General features: G+C 43.4%; 1 protein-coding gene across 3 annotated transcripts in view; it reads left to right on the top strand.

Annotated features, from left to right (window-relative positions):
- LOC120940269 overlaps positions 1–20,230 on the top strand; it is a 76,928-nt gene that overhangs the window by 38,446 nt on the left and 18,252 nt on the right. For all 3 annotated transcript variants that reach the window (XM_040353025.1, XM_040353042.1, XM_040353033.1), the window contains 3 exons: positions 231–500; positions 12,523–12,813; positions 14,458–14,739. In XM_040353025.1, the coding sequence (XP_040208959.1) occupies positions 231–500; positions 12,523–12,813; positions 14,458–14,739 (843 nt within the window). The remainder of the gene's footprint in view (positions 1–230; positions 501–12,522; positions 12,814–14,457; positions 14,740–20,230) is intronic.

Genomic DNA, 20,230 nt, shown 5'->3' with positions numbered 1-20,230 from the left:
CCCACACAGAGATACGCCGATCTCTGTGAATCTGGCCCAATGTATGTAGGGGGTTTGGTTCATCACTGTCAATCACCAGAGGCAAGTCACTTCAGTGGGCTTATTTAAGGGTTTATTTTCATTTTAAATGCACCTGTCAATGAATTATGAATGATCTAAGAAGCATCTCAGCCTGCTGGCATGAGTCCTAATGTTTTTTTACTATAATTGTTACTTTCTTTGCCTTCTAGAAGCACTCACCAGTCCAGGTATTCAGCTTGAGCCTGAGCAGACGGTATACATAGTGGGAGAACGTATCACAATGAGATGTTTGGCTAACAATCCATCCACTGTTACTGGATACACTTTTTACAAAGACTCAGCAGAAACCTTAAATACTTTGAGTAATATTAAGACCTTTGATCTAAAAAAAAGTGATTCTGGAACTTATTTCTGCACATATAACACAGGATATGGAAGTAAATCAGCAGAGAGCATCATTTTAAATCTTAAAGTATTGGGTAAGTAGAAAAAGTCTGTTACTGTTTCACACTTTGTTGTAATTACTTGCATTTATGCTATGCCATGTAGGCTCCCTGGCAGCCTTAGTTTGGAACTCTGCTTACCCTTGCTTCATTCCATCCAGAATTATTTTGGTTCCCCCCCTTTACAGTAATAGGTGGCATCAGATGCCTCTAAAGCCCTGTACACACGACCGGAAATCCCATCAGGAAAAAAAACTTTGGTTTTCCCGGATTCCTGGCAGGCTTGACTCGAAAAGCCGTGTATACACACGGCCACACAAAATCCTGCCGTTCTTTTAAATGGCAAGAACGTGTGACGTCATCGACTATGACGAGCCTGGTGTCTCGTCACATTCCATGCCGTCGCCACCATCTTGCTACACCCCACACTAACCTGGTATGCTACCGCACATGCGTCAAAGTGTTATCGAGCATGCACGGTTTTTCACCCATACAGGAAACACTCTGCCGGGAAACCCGACGAGAAAATAGAGACCAGGGTTCTCTATTTTCCTGTCGGGATTCCCATCTATTTTCCTGATGGGAAAACTGCTAGGGACATGCACACGGCAGGGATTCCTGGGCAAAAGCTCTCCTGGCAGTTTTCCTGCTGTAAAAACCGGTCGTGGGTACGAGGCTTTAATCAGGACCGGATTTTGGAATCACCAAAGCCACGTTTTTTGCATGCTGTTACCACACATACTTTAATTGTGGCTGCACAGTCCCCAATACTTTGTATAAGTGTGTGAAAATGTAATAAATTTCAATCTAGTGTTGAATCTTACATAGAACTTCGGGTGTAATTTAGGCCACTACTTTATTTATATTTAAATATAGTGGTTTGCAATTAGAAGCCACCATGTTTTTATGGCTTGGTTAAACAAACCTACCCCCTTTTACCAGAATGCATAATGGGCACAAGGCACTTTATCAATTCAATCAAATGTTTTACTCATTGCATCTTGTTAGGCCTAAATCCATCATGTCAAGACAAAATAGTTGCTGGAGTGTTGAGCATTTTTTATTAAAGGTTTTTTTTACACTTCAGGCAGTGTATCTATATATATATATATATATATATATATACACAGTCTAGTATGTGTATATATATATATATATATATATATATATATACACAGTATAAAAGTATATATATTCTACATTCAGTGTAGCCTACATATACAGTGGTGAACAGTTTCTAATACACTTCAGGCGTTGCACACAGTATATAATACTGTGTACAATTTCCAATACACTTCAGGTGGTGTACACAGTATACAACACAGTGCAGCCGGTGTACAGTTTCTAATACAGTGCAGGCGGCGTTCACAGTATATAATACAGTGTGTACAGTTTCTCATACACTTCAGGAGGTGTATTAATATATGTGACTTTGGGCAGGGCGCTTGTGGAGCCAAGCTTGCCTTGTTGAGCACTGGAGGCTCCTGGTCCAGCTCCCCTGGACCCTCCCATGTGTAAATCATCCTGTGTTCATTAGGGGCACAGGGTGACCATGAACAGCATGAGACAACACACAATATATACAGTACATATATACAACATTCCAGTGTGGCTGTACAGCAAGTCCGACTAGCACAGATCAGACTGGGGTTCTTGGTCACCCTGTGCCCCTAATGGGCTCAGGGTGATTTACACATAGGAGGGGCCAGGGGAGCCGGACCAGGAGCCCCCATTGCTCTCCAAGGCAAGCTGGGCTCCACAAGCCCCCCCGCCCAAAGTGACTCCCGTCACACATCTCCCCTTTTGGCAGAAGACTAACACAGAAGGAGACCCCGACCGGGCTGTCTTCGAAGTTAGTCCATAGTTCCAGTTCCCCAATGCCTGTACCCACACAGTACCCCAAAAACATTGTCCCAAATGAAGCATTACTCACCCAGCCAACCTCTGCCTCTCTCAGAGAACATACTCGCCGCTGGGGAGAGGCATGGATTTGCCCTTCTCCCTGGAGTCCTTTCAGCTGCTGGAGAGAAGACAGGGTGACTGGGCTCACTTCATCATGCTGCCCAGCATCCCTGGGGTATACAGGTGGAAACTGAAAACTCACTCATCCAATTTTGGTGGATGAAAATACCCCAGTGCTTGTAAAGCATGGCTGACATCCACCTGTCTTAGTGCCTCACCATTTTCTCGGGTTGTGTCAGTGAAGACCGAAGCCCAATCCACTTTCCCAGGAACTTCCTCTTCTGTTAGTTGGGGGCAGAGGCTAGCAGAACTCTGCCCTGTTGCCGGCCATTCTGCTGGATCGCTGACATCATTCTGGAGTGATATCTGCTGCAGGGAAGGGAAGCTGGCTGCTTCATCTCCCTTACTCTCATCTGGCTGCTAAACCAACATGTCTCTGGTACTGTTTCCCAGGTGCATGGATCCTTTCTTGGGAGGAAAGTCCACCACGTTCTCACCCTGGGCCTAACTGCTGCAGGTGTAGGGCAGAGGTCTTGGATCCTCTGTCAAGTTGTCAGGGTTTCAGCTGGAGAATTTTCTGATGCTTCTGGCAGGAAATCCCATGTTTGTCAGTGTTGTGGGAGAAAGGCTGACTGCCTCTTCTCTCATGGAGGCTGAATTTGTTAGTGCTGGGCAGAGCTCAGTGATGTCTAGCCCTGATGCCAGCTCTTCTGCTGGAGTCTCACCAGGTTGTTTTTCCTCAGCAGAAAAAATCTATCAAACCCCTAGTCTCTATAACTGGTGTCTGGGGATAGAGGTTGCCATCTCCTGACCGTAGAATGAAGAGGTTACTGGTGCTGGGCAGAGCTCAGTGATGTTCAGCCTTGATACCAGGTCTTCTGCTGGAGGCTCACTAGGTTGTTTTTTCTCAGCAGACAAGTCTTCTAAATCCCCAGTCTCTGGATCTGGTGTCTGGGGATAGAGGTCTACCATCTCCTGTCCGTGGAACCCAGAAGATGCTATCGGTGCTGGGCAGAGGTTAGCAGAGCTTTGCCCTGTTGTTTGCACTTCAGCTTTGGGGACAGCAAAATCCAGGGGGTTTCCACTGCCGATTCTTTCGCATGCTGCTGGACAGGCACATTCCTCTATCCAACCTTGTCTTCTGCAGAAACAGGTTCAACCAGATGATTTAAAACTTGTTGCATCCACCAAAGGAGCTCTGCTTCCATAGCTGGAGGTGTAGGTGAGCAACGTACACTGTCACTCTGCCCCATTGCCGATACTTCAGCTGTAATATCAGGATTGTCGGGTGGTACCTCTGCATAGTCCCAGGCACAGAGTCTATCAGCTGTCTGTAGGCGATCTCCAGCTCCCATTCCTGAACGGCCAGAAACTCCAAATCTTCCTGTGCCCAGAGCTCTTCCTAGACATTCAGTATTCGTTCTCTGTAATCCATGATTTCCTCCAAATGCCACTCCAGATCACTCCCAAAGTCAGGGTCCTTGGACAGCCTTCAGTACAACAGTCCCAGGCCACCATATTCAAAGCCTTCCTTGGGGCTGTCATCCGCTGTTCACAGGCACACTTGGGCTACATACCACTGGAGGACTTTGTGGCTCTTGTCCAACTGCATCTCTGCCTGGATCAGCCTGCTTAACTCAGCTGTCCACTCCTGGTTCGGTTGTTCCCCCAATAACAGCACTCGCACTTCTTACTGCGACCAGTACCTTACATGGACAGAGGGGAGAATTGTTCCCTGGTGACGCTGTTTACAAGCTACCACTTTCTTCCAGAGTTGCCAGCGGATAGACTCATACCATCCCAGCAGGACCTGCACTTATACTTGTCCCCTGTGCTGTATCCGCATCTCTCGCAACCTCCTTTGAAATTTCTTTTCCATGCCGGCTGGTACCTGTACCTATCCTATCCTGCTATCTGGTCTGAACCAGTATGACTCTTTGCTGGGATCGTTTGGTGTGTGGCTGTGTCCCATTGTTCTGTTACATCTGTCTGCCTTAGGAGGAGTGTATTATGGGATGGATGTTTGTATTTGTGTTCCTGGCATGTAAACCGAGGTCAAGGCAGAGAGGAGAGGGGGGAATTCCTCCAACAGCCCTCCCTGCTGATAAGGTGGTCTGTTGTTCAAATGTTTCAATGCTTGTGTGTTCCTTATTGCTGATTGGAAAGTTTACTCCAGCCTGAATCTAAGGGATGGAGCATTGACCCTGAGTGTTACCTCTCTGTACCGGTGTTTTGAATAAACAGTCTGTTGTTTTCACCCTACATTGAGTTACGGCTAATGACTGGGTACTCTGAGAGATATTGGATCGTGTGGTACCGGACAGAGGAATCATTTAGGTGGGCAGACTCATTGGCTTTGAAAGCTGTTATATAGGCAAGGCCGGGGGCAACTCAGTGACATAACAGGGTGACCCCACCCCTTCTGACGCCATTTGATGTCAAAGGGGGTGGAGTCACCAATTTACGTCAACGGGTTGCCCTGCCATTGCCTATATAACAGCTTTCTAAGCCAAGAGACAGTCAGCGGGGCGCATCCCATCAAGGCAAAGCTTTTAGTTTTATATTTTTTGGGTCCGTCGGGCGCCGTGATTAAAGATGGATGGACATCGCAGGACACTTTTTGACAATTCCTTTATTTAAAGAAAACAAAAAAACTGTCTTCTGTCGTTTTTACTTTTTTGACCCTTTTTTTGGTGAATGAGTACAATGTACCCCATACCCATTCACATGGGGGGAGTAAAGATGGCTAGAAAGTTAGAGGGGTTTTTAAACTAGGTGACGGAGGAAGGGTACAATGTACCCCATACCCATTCACATCTGCTGGGAGTAAAGATGGCCAAAAAGTTAGACGGTTTTTTAAACTAGGTGGCGGGGGTTGGGTCCAGAGGTAGAGATAGTCAGCGCGGAACATAGTCCAGAGGGTAGTATTGGGGGCATTAGTGGTAGGTTGACTAAAGCACATAAACCCAAGGTAAGTATAGTAAGAAGTCCTAGTTGCAATTTCAGAACACCCAATAAGATGGTATGCCTGTATATCAAGAATAATGTACAAGTTAACCACTTACCCCCCGGACCATATTGCTGCCCAAAGACCAGAGTACTTTTTGCGATTCGGGACTGCGTCGCTTTAACAGACAATTGCGCGGTCGTGCGACGTGGCTCCCAAACAAAATTGGCGTCCTTTTTTTCCCACAAATAGAGCTTTCTTTTGGTGGTATTTGATCACCTCAGCGGTTTTTATTTTTTGCGCTATAAACAAAAATAGAGCGACAATTTTGAAAAAAATGAATATTTTTTACTTTTTGCCATAATAAATATCCCCCAAAAATATATAAAAAAAACATATTTTTTCCTCAGTTTAGGCCGATACGTATTCTTCTACCTATTTTTCGTAAAAAAAAATCGCGATAAGCGTTTATTGATTGGTTTGCGCAAAAGTTATAGCGTTTACAAAATAGGGGGTATTTTTATGTCATTTTTATTATATTTTTTTTACTAGTAATGGCGGCGATCAGCGATTTTTTTTTCGGTATTGCGACATTATGGCGGACACTTCGGACACTTTTGACACATTTTTGGGACCATTGGCATTTTTATAGCGATCAGTGCTATACAAATGCATTGGATTACTATAAAAATGCCACTGGCAGTGAAGGGGTTAACACTAGGGGGCGGGGAAGGGGTTAAGTATGCCTGGGTGTGTTCTTACTGTGGGGGGGGTGGCCTCACTAGGGGAAACACTGATCCTCGGTTCATACATTGTATGAACCGAAGATCAGCATTTCCCCTGCTGACAGGACCAGGAGCTGTGTGTTTACACACACAGCTCCCGGTCCCCGCTCTGTAACGAGCGATCGCGTGTGCCCGGCGGCGATCGCGCCCGCCGGGCACACGCACGGAAGTCGGGGGCGAGCGGGGGGCGCACGCGCGCCCCTAGTGGCGGCTGAAAGAGCCGACGTAGAATGACGTGCTCTCGCCCAGGAGAGCCAGCTTGCCGACCCAGAACTGCGGTGCGCGGTCGGCAAGCAGTTAATGTGAGAGATTACACTAAGGGAGCTAGGGGGAGATGGAATGCTTATCGGTAGAGCTCCAAAGGGATGAAGCTAAGGAGAAAATAATACTGGGAGTATGCCATAGGCCCCCTAACCTGAAGAGGGAAGGGGAGGCGGACCTACTATCACAATTTGTACTAGCAGCAAGGATGGGAAGTGTTATCACAATGGGGGATTTTAATTATTCAGACATTGACTGGGCAGAGGGAACCACACATTCTCTAAGGCTAAAATGCACCAACTAGACAATAAACGATAAATATGCCATATTGTTTGTATTACAATTATCTCCTCAAATCTTCAGTTCCATCTAGTGCCCATAATGCAGTATTTTTTATTGAGATATTTCAGGAAGATACTGCATTTTGGACACTTATGCTTATGAGCCCCCTGTGTACAGTAGGTAAATGTAGTTGAGGTTCCTGCTGTTGCCAGAGGAGACAGGGTTAATTTGTTGAGCGTTGGGTTGGAAGTGCTCCAAGGTCTGAGTCTTTGTCGCCTCCCCTTGGATTCTAAAAGCTCCTGAAGAGTTCTAGAACTTAGAGGGTGGAGATGCAGAGATGAGGCCTGAATATTTATGGAGTCTGCTCCAATCCCTGGGTGAGGATGGCCCAGAAGGTGGGGAGATATAGCCCATAAGTATTCTGGAGCCTGGCCATTTGAGAGCAGAGTCCAATGTCCAGTGACCTGGGAAGGGACCCCTGTGCTGGGGGCTCCATCTCCAGGCAAACGGAGCCAGAAGGAAGGAGCCAGAGAGGAAGAAAGAGAGCAACAGAGTGTCGTGGGTTATGATACAAATAATAATAATAATGATAATAATTTAATATTTACTGGAAGAAATATGAAAAGTCCAGTAGGCATCAAAATTGAAGCAAACTATTGTAAATGGAAGCCTTTCAGAAAAAAAAACCTCATGTTTGTCAAGTGCCAAATACATTAGCTATCTGTAAATTTTTGCAACTCCTATGTTCAAGCAGAGATTTTGGAACAATGACGGTACTTGTCACAGAACAAATAAATGTTGTCCCAGCTTTAATAGACAAACAAGAAAATGTTTACTAGAATTGTTGGTTAGAAAACCTGCAATAGAGAATATTTTTCACAGATAGCTAACTAAGCATTTATCACATGGAAACAAGCCTTATCTAAGAAAAAACAATGGCCCAGATTCAAGTAGAATTGCGCGATATTTGCGGGGGAGCAGGGCAACGATTTTGCCCTGCGCCCCCGCAAATATTTTGCGCTGCCCTCGATTCACGGAGCAGTAGCTCCGTGAATTGCGAGGGCGCGCCGGCAAATTTGCCCGGCGTAAGCGTGCGCAAGTTAAATGATCCCGCCGGGGGCGGGAATCATTTAAATTAGGCGCGCTCCCACGCCGAGCGTACAGCGCATGCTCCGTCGGGAAACTTTCCCGACGTGCATTGCGGCAAATGACGTCGCAAGGACGTCATTTGCTTCTAAGTGAACGTGAATGGCGTCCAGCACCATTCACGTTTCACTTACGCAAACGCCGTGAAATTCAAATTTCACGGCGCGGGAAGGCCGGCTATACTTTAGCATTGGCTGCCCCTACTATTAGAAGGGGCAGCCTTGCGCTAAAAGTAGCTGTACGGAAACTCCGTACCTGGCTTGCGCGGGGCCCGCGCAAGCTTGTGAATCAGTGGTAGTATGCAATTTGCATACTACACGCTGATACACAATGAGAGCGCCCCCTAGCGGCCCCCGCAAGAATGCAGCCTAAAATCTGCGAGGCATAAGAGCCTTATGCCGCGCAGATTTTAGCCTGCAGTCGGTGTAACGAGGTTCCTGAATCAGGAGCACTCGTTACACCGGAGCAAGTAAGCACTTGCGCTGCGTAACCTATGGTTGCGAGGGCGCAAGTGCTTCTTGAATCTGGGCCATTGTGTTCAAGTGAGGAACTGTTTAAACAAGCCGTGTCATTTTTAAACATCCTTGTATGCTGCCTAAAGTCCATCCTAACACATAGTGGAAGAAATTTGAAATTATACAAGTCATAAATATTTTAAAATATCTAAATGTTATTGTAAGACATTTTGTAAGAAGAAAGAAATATATGAGAAGTGTGATTTTATAAATAGAAGTGTTTTAAAGAGCTAATTAGCATTATAAAAGATGTCAAATTGTGATTATAAAAATATAAATTAACCTGGAACACATATTCATCAAACACATATCAAAATGATTCATGTATCCACATTAATACTTATTTTGCATTGATTGAGGGATATAACCTGTGTATGTTTAGAAAAAAATGTTTTTAACCACTTGCTGACGGCCGTACGACTTTGTACGGCCTCATCGCAACTCCCAATCTCTAACAGGCCGTCTTTTTACGGCCGCCCCTTTGCACGTTCCCCGCGCGCGCTCCCGAGCGCGCAGCGGGGAACTGCTGTGCTGGCCGTGTCCCTTGGACACAGCCAGTCACAGATCGCCGTGAACGGCCAATCGGAGCGGCCGTTTCCTAGGCGATCTGTGCGGCCAATGAGAGATGATCTCATATGTTTACATATGAGATCATCTCTCATTCCCGGCTCTCGCAGACAGCGGTGCTGTCAGGGGAGAGAGGAGACGGATCTGTGTCTCTTGTACATAGAGACACAGATCGGTCACCCCCCCCCAGTCACCCCCCTTCCCCCACAGTTAGAACACTAATTAGGGTACACATTTAACCCCTTCCTCACACCCTAGTGTTAACCCCTTCCCTGCCAGTCACATTTATACAGTAATTAGTGCATATTTATAGCACTGATTGCAGTATAAATGTGAATGGCGCCAAAAATGTGTCAAAAGTGTCCGATGTGTCCGCCATAACGTCGCAGTCCCAATAAAAATCGCAGATCGCCGCCATTACTAGTAAAAAAAAAAAAATAATAATAATTATGTCCCTTATTTTGTAGGCGCTATAACTTTTGCGCAAACCAGTCGCTTATTGCGTTTTTTTTTTACTAAAAATATGTAGAATACGTATCGGCCTAGACTGAGGATAAAAAAAAAATGTAAAAAAAAAATTAGCTATTTATTAAAGGTGAGACACCTGGTGGTTGAAAGTGATATTACTTGAGGATCTCAGAGTCCAGAGAACAGTCGATCATTAAGTGGTCAGCCAATAGAAACCAGACACGTCTTGACAGTAACTCCCATTCCTGCAACCCACCTGCGGTATGAGATAAGGACACATATCGGTCGGGCAGAACTTAGTATAATTTTATAGTTTTATTGTCCTGATGGGTATAAAAAGAGAGGATGAATGAGGGATCAAGGGATCAATGACTGAAGGATGACTGGAGGAGGAAGGACCCATGCAGGGATGACTCAGGACTGACTCTGACGGGGAGGGGCACACTAGCACAATGCATGAGGACATATTCTTATCCCATGAAGATCCATAGAAAGCCACTGCAGCCATTTAACTCTGGTGACTTGCAAGTAGGAAATAGCCATTTTGAAATGGGTAATTATGTCATTTTTGATTTTATCTTGAATCTATTGTTTTCCAAAATATTGAAGTATTGATGTTGTTCCCTAAAATATTGAAGTATTGATGTTGTTCTCAAAAATATTGAAGTATTGAATATCTTGCAATCATGATTTGTTCTAATTAATCAAAAACTGGTAGATTTTTCCCTAAAGAGTACATTTTTCATTATATTTTTCTTTTTACATAGTTCCAATTTTATTGACAAAACAAACGTCCAATCTATTTCACATTGTTAACCACTTACTTACCTGCATTATAGTAACGGCTGGACATGTGAAATAGACGCTTTGTTTCATTTTCATTTACACAAAGTTATTGAAACCACATTGAGGACTTGTTATGGCACATATGTCAAGTGTACTGCATGCCCATTTTTGGGGTATTTTATTGATTTTCATGTCTTTCATGTAACGCAATTGGTATTTTAATTTCATGTAAATATTCATATTTTTGTCAACCAATAAATTAGCTATTTTGTATGATCATACGTCTGAGTGAATAAGTTTCATATTATAGACTATTAGCCAGTTTGAAGTAGACCTGCCTAACGTTAGGCAGGCGTAGCATATCTCATATACGCTATGCCGCCGTAAGTTAGAGAGGCAAGGGCTGTATTCACAAAGCACTTGCATCCTAAGTTACGGCGGCGTAGCGTAAATGTGCCGGCGTAAGCGCGCCTAATTCAAATTGTGAAGAGGTGGGCGTATTTTATGCTAATGAATCATGACCCGACGTGATTGACGTTTTGAACGAATGGTGCATGCGCCGTCCGTGGACGTATCCCGGTGCGCATGCTACAAATTACGCTGCAAAGACTCATTGGTTTAGACGTGAACGTAAATTACGGCCAGCCCCATTCACGGACGACTTACGCAAACGACGCAAAAATTGTACTTTTTGGTGTAATATCTTTACGCCTGAAAACGCCTTACATAAACAGTGTATCTCTACTGCGACGGGCAAGCGTACGTTCGTGAATAGGCGTATCTTGCTGATTTACGCATTCTAGGCGTAAATCAGCGTGCACGCCCCTAGCGGCCGGCGTAAATAGACAGCTAAGGTACGACGGCGCCGGCGGTCGTATCTTAGCTACATTTAAGTGTATCTCAATTTGAGAATGCACTTAAATATAGGATGGCGCAGATTCAGAGTTACGACGGCATATTTACTGATACGCCGGCGTAACTCTACTTGAATCTGGCTATATGTCATATAGATTGACTTGTATTTAAAAATATCTTCATTAAAAAAGAATTCAAAATAAATAAGTGCGGGTAAAAATGACCTTAAAAAAGCACAACAAGAGGAAGCATCACACACTTTCAGCCTCAGTTACGCTTAGCTGAGACACCCTGCTAGTCATTGGGACCTGTCCAGCAGGTGACCTGTTCAGCAGTCACCTCTTGAGCTACAGGATCTTTCAAAGGGACTGAGGTAGTAGTTTCAACCACTACACCCCAGGGCTATAGAGCAGTGGTTCTCAACCCTTCTAGTGTCGTGACCCCTTGATAAAATTTCCCAAGTTGTGGGGACCCCTAACAGTAAAATTATTTTCGTAGCGTGTCAGCACCCAAGGCAAGACAAGTAATTTGCGCCCCTAACTCATGGACATTGGGGGGGGGGTTCTGATCAGCCAACTTGGGTGCTCTTGATCAAGGTAATCTGCTGATCTGAGAACTGTAGTGGGGACATTTAATAGCAACTATAATCACAGATAGTGTTACTCACTGTGTCTCTGACTTTGTGGTGTCTTGTAGCAGTGACACCTATGCCGAAATTAGGAGATAGGGTCTCTTTCAGCCCCTCCCACTTCACATTCCTCACCAGTCAGCTGGCTGCTAGTCTCTGCCTCCCAGCCATGTCGTGAACTTAATGGGCTGCTGTGGGCTCCAGGGACAGCCCTGCTGGGCGTCCGCAAAAAGGCTGGGAGAGCGGTGCAGGCTTCAAGAACATCCCAGGATTCGGTGACCCCTTACAAATCATCATTTGACCCCCGAGGGGGTCCCGACCCCCATGTTGAGAGCCACTGCTATAGAGGCTGTCAGGTACAATACCCAGCTAGCCATCAACAGAGGGATAGCTTAGAGCCAGCACAGCTACCCTACACCTCTTGCTTGGGGATTCTAAAGAGAAGCCAGTGCCTTGGAATTTTTCTACAAAGGAAAAGCACCTGCATTCAGTGTTTCAAATCCTTTCTTTCTAGCCAAGCTGATCAGTACATCCTATTTGAGGACAGCCGTGTGATTTTTGGATAGCAGTTTTAAGTCCTCGAGTTACATTCAACTACAGTTCTGGGCATCTTTTACATCCCATCCCTAAATGTGCAAGGTGATAAAAAAGACACAGCTATATCAAGGCCTCTTTAGACTTTTTACAAATCTTGTCTTTCTTTAGACCTTTTCAGTACTGGTATAGATACTTTCTTGTAAGTTTAAGGCATATACTGTATAACATCTAGAAGTCTATGTAAATCACAAACTGTGAAGCAATTACAATTTGCTGAAATAAACTGAACTTCTGTTCAATGTAATGGTTCCTTTTCCAGACCAACCTCCCACACCATCCCTCTTTTTGACACCCCAGAGACATGTCTTTACAAAAAATCAGTCAGCAGTCCTTCAATGTCAACTACCCAATGAACAGTCTTCTGAAGTAACTGAAATCACACTTTATCAAAATGGAAGAGAAACAGATGAATCTGATAACTATGGAGTTCTGAGATATACTGAACTACAGATAAAGAACACTGGAAATTACTCCTGTGGGTATTCAGTTAAAGTGTCAGGAAGAATCATTCAATCTCGCCTCACCAAAGAAGAAGTTTTGATTGTGATAGGTAAGATTTTGATATAAAAATTACCACAAGGCCAACAACAACAAAAAAAGTTAGTTCTGGTAGTGAGTCATCTGCCATATGGGATGCGTTTAGGTGCCTCCCAGACCTTCCCCATAAGTTGTACAGTAGGGCACTGGGAGTGGGTTTTGGTATATAGAGTGTATCCAGGGACTGTAAGGGGTTAAGACCTTAAAATAAGTACTTAAAGTCTGGGAAAAAAATGTTAAAGTCAGCAGCTACAAATACTTTAGCTGCTGACTTTTAATATAAGGACACTTACCTGTCCAGGGATCCTGTGATGTTGGCACCCCAAGCTAATTCATCAATCGGCTTTGGGTGCAGGCGCTGGCATTGTAAGTAAGGGAAACCGGCAGTGAAGTATTCAGGCTTCAAAGCCGGTTTCCGACTGCACATGCACGAGTCACACTGCGCTTTCTGAATGTGTGTGTCCCAGAAGGCAGTAGGGGGAGGGAGGAGGGGCCGCAAATGCATGTAAATCACTGATTGCCTATCTTACCGGATATAGGAGCGGGTAGCTGTCAAAACTATGTACCCGCTCCCCCTCAAAAAGTTCCAAACGTGGCAGTGGAGGGTGCGAACGAAAGGGACTTTCCCCTTTTGGGTGGAGCGTTGCAATAAGAATGATATAAGCTATGTCTTTCAGGTCCCATCCAACACTATGATGGTGTTGGGAAGTGAGCAAATATAAACTGGAATTGGGGACTCATAGACCATCTAAATCTTTTGGATATAAAGCTTTTGGGATATTTGGTAGGTTTCCAAAGGGATATCTTTGGGTGTTTTTTTCTCTCCATATCAGGTTGTGGAATAGGGTGTTCAATTTTTTTAAAGGTTATATGCAGGGTCCAGACTGGAGAACTATGCAATATGCAAAGTATCTGAGGCATTCACTGCACAGATTTGAACAAGGCAAGCGTTACAGTATGTGCACTGGTTCCCTTGCAGTACAAGTTCTTATTTAACCTTACCATTAGCTTTAAACTACTGTATTTGCTGGTGTATAAGACTGCCTTTTACACTTAAAAAAACTGGCCAAAAAGCAGGGGTCGTCTTATACGCCGGGTCAGCTGCTCGGATGCCTGCTGGATGTGCGGTAATACTGTATGTAGCTTCTGAGAGTCAGAGAGGCGCGGGCTGATGATGTTACAGCCTCTGCCAATCCAAGCAGGCTTTGTATTCATTAATAGAATACATTGCTCGTCGTGATTGGCTTCAGCTCCAGCAAGAAGGAAGAAGAATATGACTCCAGCTCCAGCAAAAATGATGAAGAATATGGCTCCAGCTCCAGCAAAAAATGATATAGAATGTGGCTCAGAAGGGGGGTCATCTTATACTGTGAGTACAGGCAAAAAATCTTAAAAAACTGTAAAATTAGGTGGTTGTCTTATATGCCCGGTCGCCTTATACACTGGCAAATACAGTACCCATTAATATTCACGCCTAGGCTTTTCTAGGCTTCCTGTTTTTCTTCTTAGTGTTCCTTCCCAAAGCTCATGTTACCTGTACTTATCCTAATTACATGTAACCAGTTCCTGTCATAAAACCTGCATTCTAATAAGAATATAGTGTTATTTGATTTGATATGTGTAATTGCCACTATATCTGTGATAAACTTTTTTTCAGAGCAACCTCCAATGCCAAGGTTGCGTTATGACTACAGCCATCAAAAACGAACTCAGCAAGTAGAACTGGTATGTGACGTACAGAATCCTTCCTTTCCCCAAATCCATGGATATCGTTTTTATCGAAATGGAATAGAAATAGTATCAAGTAATCAGGTTAATCCTTTTACCTTGGATTACACGCTGTTTTTTGATGGATGCTACTCCTGTCGGGCATTTGTAACAATATTAGGAGAAGAGATCCTATCTCAAAGGAGTTTAGAGCAATTCTTGTCACTAGAAGGTAGGTTTTGTTTTTAGCTAAAAGACATTTAACTGTTGAATATATTAGTCAAATGTCTTGACAACACAACAAAATCATTATAGTACATGAATATCTAAGTACCATTTTAATGTGCACCTGTGCCCATACTATGAGCATTGAAGTATTTACATATTCTTAGAAAGCAGTTAAAACTTTGTTGCTGTCTGTGCCCCATTAGCTAGATTTATCCATTCAATTTGTGCTGTTTACAGTTGTCACCTAGAGTGAAAGTAAAAGAATAATTTCTACGCGATGTCTATACAGAGGTGAATAGGTGTTTGTTTTGAGTGCTTTTACTGCTTGTTCAGAATATATAAATACTTTAATGTGCATAGCCTAGGCATGGATTCACATTAAATACAACCTTATTACTAATGTCTGTGTAATTCTAATACAATTAATAACACATCAGTATATTAAAGTACATCTATAGTGATTTTTTTTATTGTGACCTGTTTTGTCCCTGTTTATGACTTTTCCTTTTTTTACTTAATGCTGGAAATCTCCTTCATAGCCTCCGTTATGTTATCTCAGGGGCTAGGCTCCCACGCTCTCCCTGCCATTGTAGCTGAGAGGAGGGATAATAGAAGCTCCTTAAACAGTTTCCAATGGCCTCCTCTCCCGGTGGTGTGGACAGTGCTATGCTGTCAATCACAGCACATTTGGTGGGGGGAGATAAGCATGGTTATTTAATTTTGAGAAGGAAGGTTCCCAGTGGTAACTATGCTAAGAACCCATCTACTCTCCTCGTGTGATTGTGAAGAGCTGTGGCAGCCCGTCCAGTAAGGGAGCAGGGATTCCACGTTTTTTTTCCCTTGAAGCACGTGATCAGAACTAGAGGCTCAAATAGGCTTCAAAAAGGGGTGTGCTTGCTTGGGGCACAGAGCACTGCGCCCTCAGCCCACCTAGTTGTGTGACAATAGCAAATGAATATTCGCTATTGTCACACTGATCCTCCTCCTAGCCAATCAGGAAGTCACCCGATTGGCTAAAAGGACAGAATGCCTAGGTGGAGAAAGGAGAGGCACAGTGGAAGCTGCCCTGATGCAGAGGAGGAGGATATGCAATGGAAGCCGCCGCCTGCCATCTGTAGGAGCACTGCCTGCCCGTGACATAGATGGGGTAAGTGTGGGTCTGGATGACCGACCAACTGATCGTGGGGGGTGGAGGTTTGGTGCGGGTGACCTGACCAACAGCGTGGGGGGTGGTTTGAAGCCCCCCCCCCCCACAAAAAGCCACCAGCCGCAGAGTCCAGAGTCCATCAGATTAACAATTCTGCAGTTATTTCACTACAGGGAATTCTGCAGGCTGCACTGTCACCCTGTAGAATAATATGGTGTTGCCTTATGGTTTTATAGGTAATCTAAATTAAATAGCTGTATATATGAATATATTTCATTTAGCGTGCTGAATATATTTCATTTAGCGTGCTGAATATATTTCATTTAGCTTGCTGAATATATGTAATTTAGCAGCTAGGAAAGCCCTTTTGTTAAGAACAGACTATGTGGAGCCCCAAGCTTGAAGAGACAATTCCATTGTGTTAAACCCACTTTCTTCAATTGACCCCATGCTGGGATATGCAATTAAGATAGCCCCACCTGTAATTCTGGTAAAATTCAATTAAATCTCCTGCCTGGATATAGTCAGCAGGATTTGCATGAAAGGGGGCTGACTTATGTAGTAAGGCCTCCAATCCTGATCCAAGCTAGGCCAACCAATGAGATTTCAGCATAGAGAGATATACTCCAGAGGGGAAGGAGAAGGGAGCTCACTTTTATGGAAGGATGGCCTGCAGGATGGTTCTAAAAGGGTAATTATGTAAAAGGGTCTGTGGTCCCTGTAACTGAATATGTCTGTACTTTAATGTTTTAGAGGAATATGCTCTGTATCCCTCCATGTAAATACTTTGTATTTTAAACTACTATTTCCTGCTTCTTTAAGGCGAAAGATAGTTTGTGTGTTAGGTTAGACTTTGTATAAGCTCTAATAAATGTTTATTATATTGAAGCTTTCACTTCTGGTCAAAAGAACTCTTTTTTAACCCATATCATATCTTTGAGATATTAAATCTTAAATATATATATCTTTAGACAGCAAGAATGGCTTGCACTGGCAGGGTCCCCAGGTAATTGTATACAGAAAAAAAGGCAAATTTACTTTACCTTTATGGAGTTTTGCTCTGTAAATATTTATAAAATTTACTTTCGTTCTGCTTTACTACATTTCCTAGCAATCAGACAGGCAGATGTACTGTACACCTTAAATATCTATAAAATGCTTAAGTATATTAAATAGCCAGGATGGAAGTTGTGATTGTTTGATAAGTGCAGCATATTGAGCATAGGCGTGCACAGCCTATTGCATTAGGGTGTGCACCCCAAGTCTCAAACACGCTGAAGCATAGTAAACTGTGTTTGCTATGCTTCCATCTGTGAATGAACACAGTAAATGAGTGTGTTAATTTACAAAAGGAAGGGACTAGTAATTGACATGGAGGCGCAACAGGGGGAAACCAGGGCAGTAGGGGAACCACACAGAGTGATTGGGGTGTGCCTAAGCACACCTGGCACACGTCTATGATATTAAGTGATCGACAGCACCAGTGACCATCACCTTGGGCAGCCAAGTCAGTTGTCATTTAGGGCTTCTATGGCTGACATGAAGTCTTAACTAGTCTATTCTGCCTGTGTAAGGGTAGCCTAAGGCAATGAGTAATGTACAACCTACAGAAACTAGTAATTAGCCCATTTACATTTTGTTAGAGAAATACAATTTGAATGACAATCATTTCTGAAGTATAATTGTTTCATGCCCATAACGAACTGTGACTGACTTGTACTTATCTGTAACAGCAGATGCCCCTCAGTTTGACACTGACCAGCTGGGGTAGTACTTGCCACAGTGGGTAAAATAAGTATCGAACAGGTTAGCATTTTTCTAGGTAAACATATTTCTAAAGGTGCTATTGACATGATATTTTCACCACATGTCGGGTAACAACCAATGCAATAAATACAAAGAAACCAAAACAAATAAGTTCAAAAATTAAGTTATGCATAATAAAATGGAATGGCAAAGTAATGAAAAAGTATTGAACACATGAAGAAATGAAGGTGCAAAAAGGCATGAAAAGCCAAGACACCAGCTGAAATCTATCAGTAATTAGAAAGCAACCCTGCTCCTTGTCAGTGCAAATTATTATCAGTTGGTTCAGTCTCAACTGATGGCCTATAAAAGGTGACTCGTTCCCAAGATGTTACACAAGAAACACCTCACGAGGGGTAAAGGCAAAGAGCTCTCTCAAGACCTTTGCAACCTTATTGTTAAAAAACATACTGATGGCATTGGTTACAGAAGGATTGCTAAACTTCTGAATGTTCCAGTGAACACTGTTAGGGCCATAATCCAGAAGTGGAAAGAACATAATTTCACCATAAAGCTGCCATGACCAGGTGATTTTTTGCAAGATTTCTGACAGAGGAGTGAAAAGAATTATCAGAAGAGTTGTCCAAGAGCCAAGGACCATTTGCAGAGAGCTTCATAAAGACTTGGATTTAGCAGGTACAGTTTTTTTCAAGGAAAACAATAAGTAATGCACCCAACCACCATGACTCCATTGTTGAAGAAAAAGAATGTTGATGCTTGTTTTAAAGTTTGCTGCACAGCATTTAGACAAGCTGTTGAAATACTGAGAGAATAAAGTCTTGCCAGAAGAGAATTTAACTCTATGGATGCCATAATACACATCATGTTTGAAGGTCAAATGGCACTGCACATCGCCCCAAAAACACCCCAATACCAACAGTGAAGTTTGGAGGTGGGAACATTATGATTTGGGGCTGGCAAACTTCATATCATTGAAGGAAGGATGAATGGGAAAATGTACCAAGACATTCTTGATAAAAAATCTGCTGCCATCTACCAGGATGATGACGATAAAACAAGGGTGGATATTTCAGCAAGACAATGATCCCAAACACAAAGCCAAGGAAACTCTCAAGTGGTTTCACAGAAATAAAATAAAGTTGCTAAAATGGCCCAGCCAATCACCTGACTTGATTGAATCCAATTGAAAATCTATGGAAAGAACTAACGATCAGAGTTTGCAGAAGAGGCCCACTTAATTCAAGATTTAAAGACTGTTTGTGTGGAAGAATGGGCCAAAATCACACCTGAGCAATGCATGCGACTAGTTTCTCCATACAGGAATCGTCCTGAAGCTGTCATTAACAAAGAATTTTGTATGTATGGATTACATGGGTTGTTACTGACATGTGGTGAACATTTCATGTCAATAGCACCTTTAGAAATATATTTACCTAGAAGAATGGTGACGTGTTCAATACTTATTTTACCCGATGTATACTGTATATACAGTATCTCACGAAAGTGAGTACACCCCTTACATTTTTGTTAATATTTTATTACTGTTTATGTTTTCATGTAACAACACTGAAAAAAATACACTTTGCAAGGTAAAGTAGTGAGTGTACAGCTTGTATAACAGTTTAAATTTGCTGGCCCCTCAAAATAACTTAACACACAGCCATTAATATCTAAACCACTGACATCAAAATTGAATACACCCCTATATGAAAATGTCCCAATTGGGCCCAAAGTGTCAATATATTGTGTGGCCACCATTATTTTCCAGCACTGCCTTAACCCTCTTGGGCATTGAGTTCACTGGAGCTTCACAGGTTGCCACTGGAGTCCTCTTCCACTCCTCCATGAGGACATCACGGAGCTGGTGAATCTTAGAGACCTTGCGCTCCTCCACCTTCCATTTGAGGATGCCCCACAGATGCTCAATAGGGTTAAGGTCTGGAGACATGCTTGACCAGTCCAACACCATTACCCTCAGCTGCTTTAGCAAGGCAGTAGTCATCTTGGAGGTGTGTTTGGGGGTCTTTATCATGTTGGAATACTGCCCTGTGGCCCAGTCTCCAAAGGGAGGGGATCATGCTCTGCTTCAGTATGTCACAGTACATGTTGGCATTCATGGTTCCCTCAATGAACTGTAGCTTCCCAGTCCTGACTGCACTTATACAGCCCCAGACCATGACACTCCCACCACCATGCTTGACTGTAGGCAAGACACACTTGTCTTTGTACTCCTCACCTGGTTGCCGCCACACACGCTTGACACCATCGGAACCAAATACGTTTATCTTGGATTCATCAGACCACAGTACACGGTTCCAGTAATCCATGTCCTTAGTCTGCTTGTCTTTAGCAAACTGTTTCTTGTGCACCATCTTTAGAAGAGGGTACAAAGTCTTGCAAGCTACCTTCTGATGCTAAAGATGTTTTGTGGACAGCTGCTGACACTAATCACATACTCATATAGCCGTTTAATAATATAATGATTTGAGAGGTATGTGCTGCGTTATGTACCTGTGTTTCCTATCGTAATACTACTGAAATAAAAAATGCTATAATTTCATCAAAATATACAAACTCAAAA

This window comes from Rana temporaria, chromosome 1 (genome assembly GCF_905171775.1).
Source record: "Rana temporaria chromosome 1, aRanTem1.1, whole genome shotgun sequence".
Taxonomy (NCBI): Eukaryota; Metazoa; Chordata; class Amphibia; order Anura; family Ranidae; genus Rana; species Rana temporaria.
The sequence above is the reverse complement of the archived record's forward strand: the minus strand, read 5'-3'. Positions and strand labels throughout refer to the sequence as shown.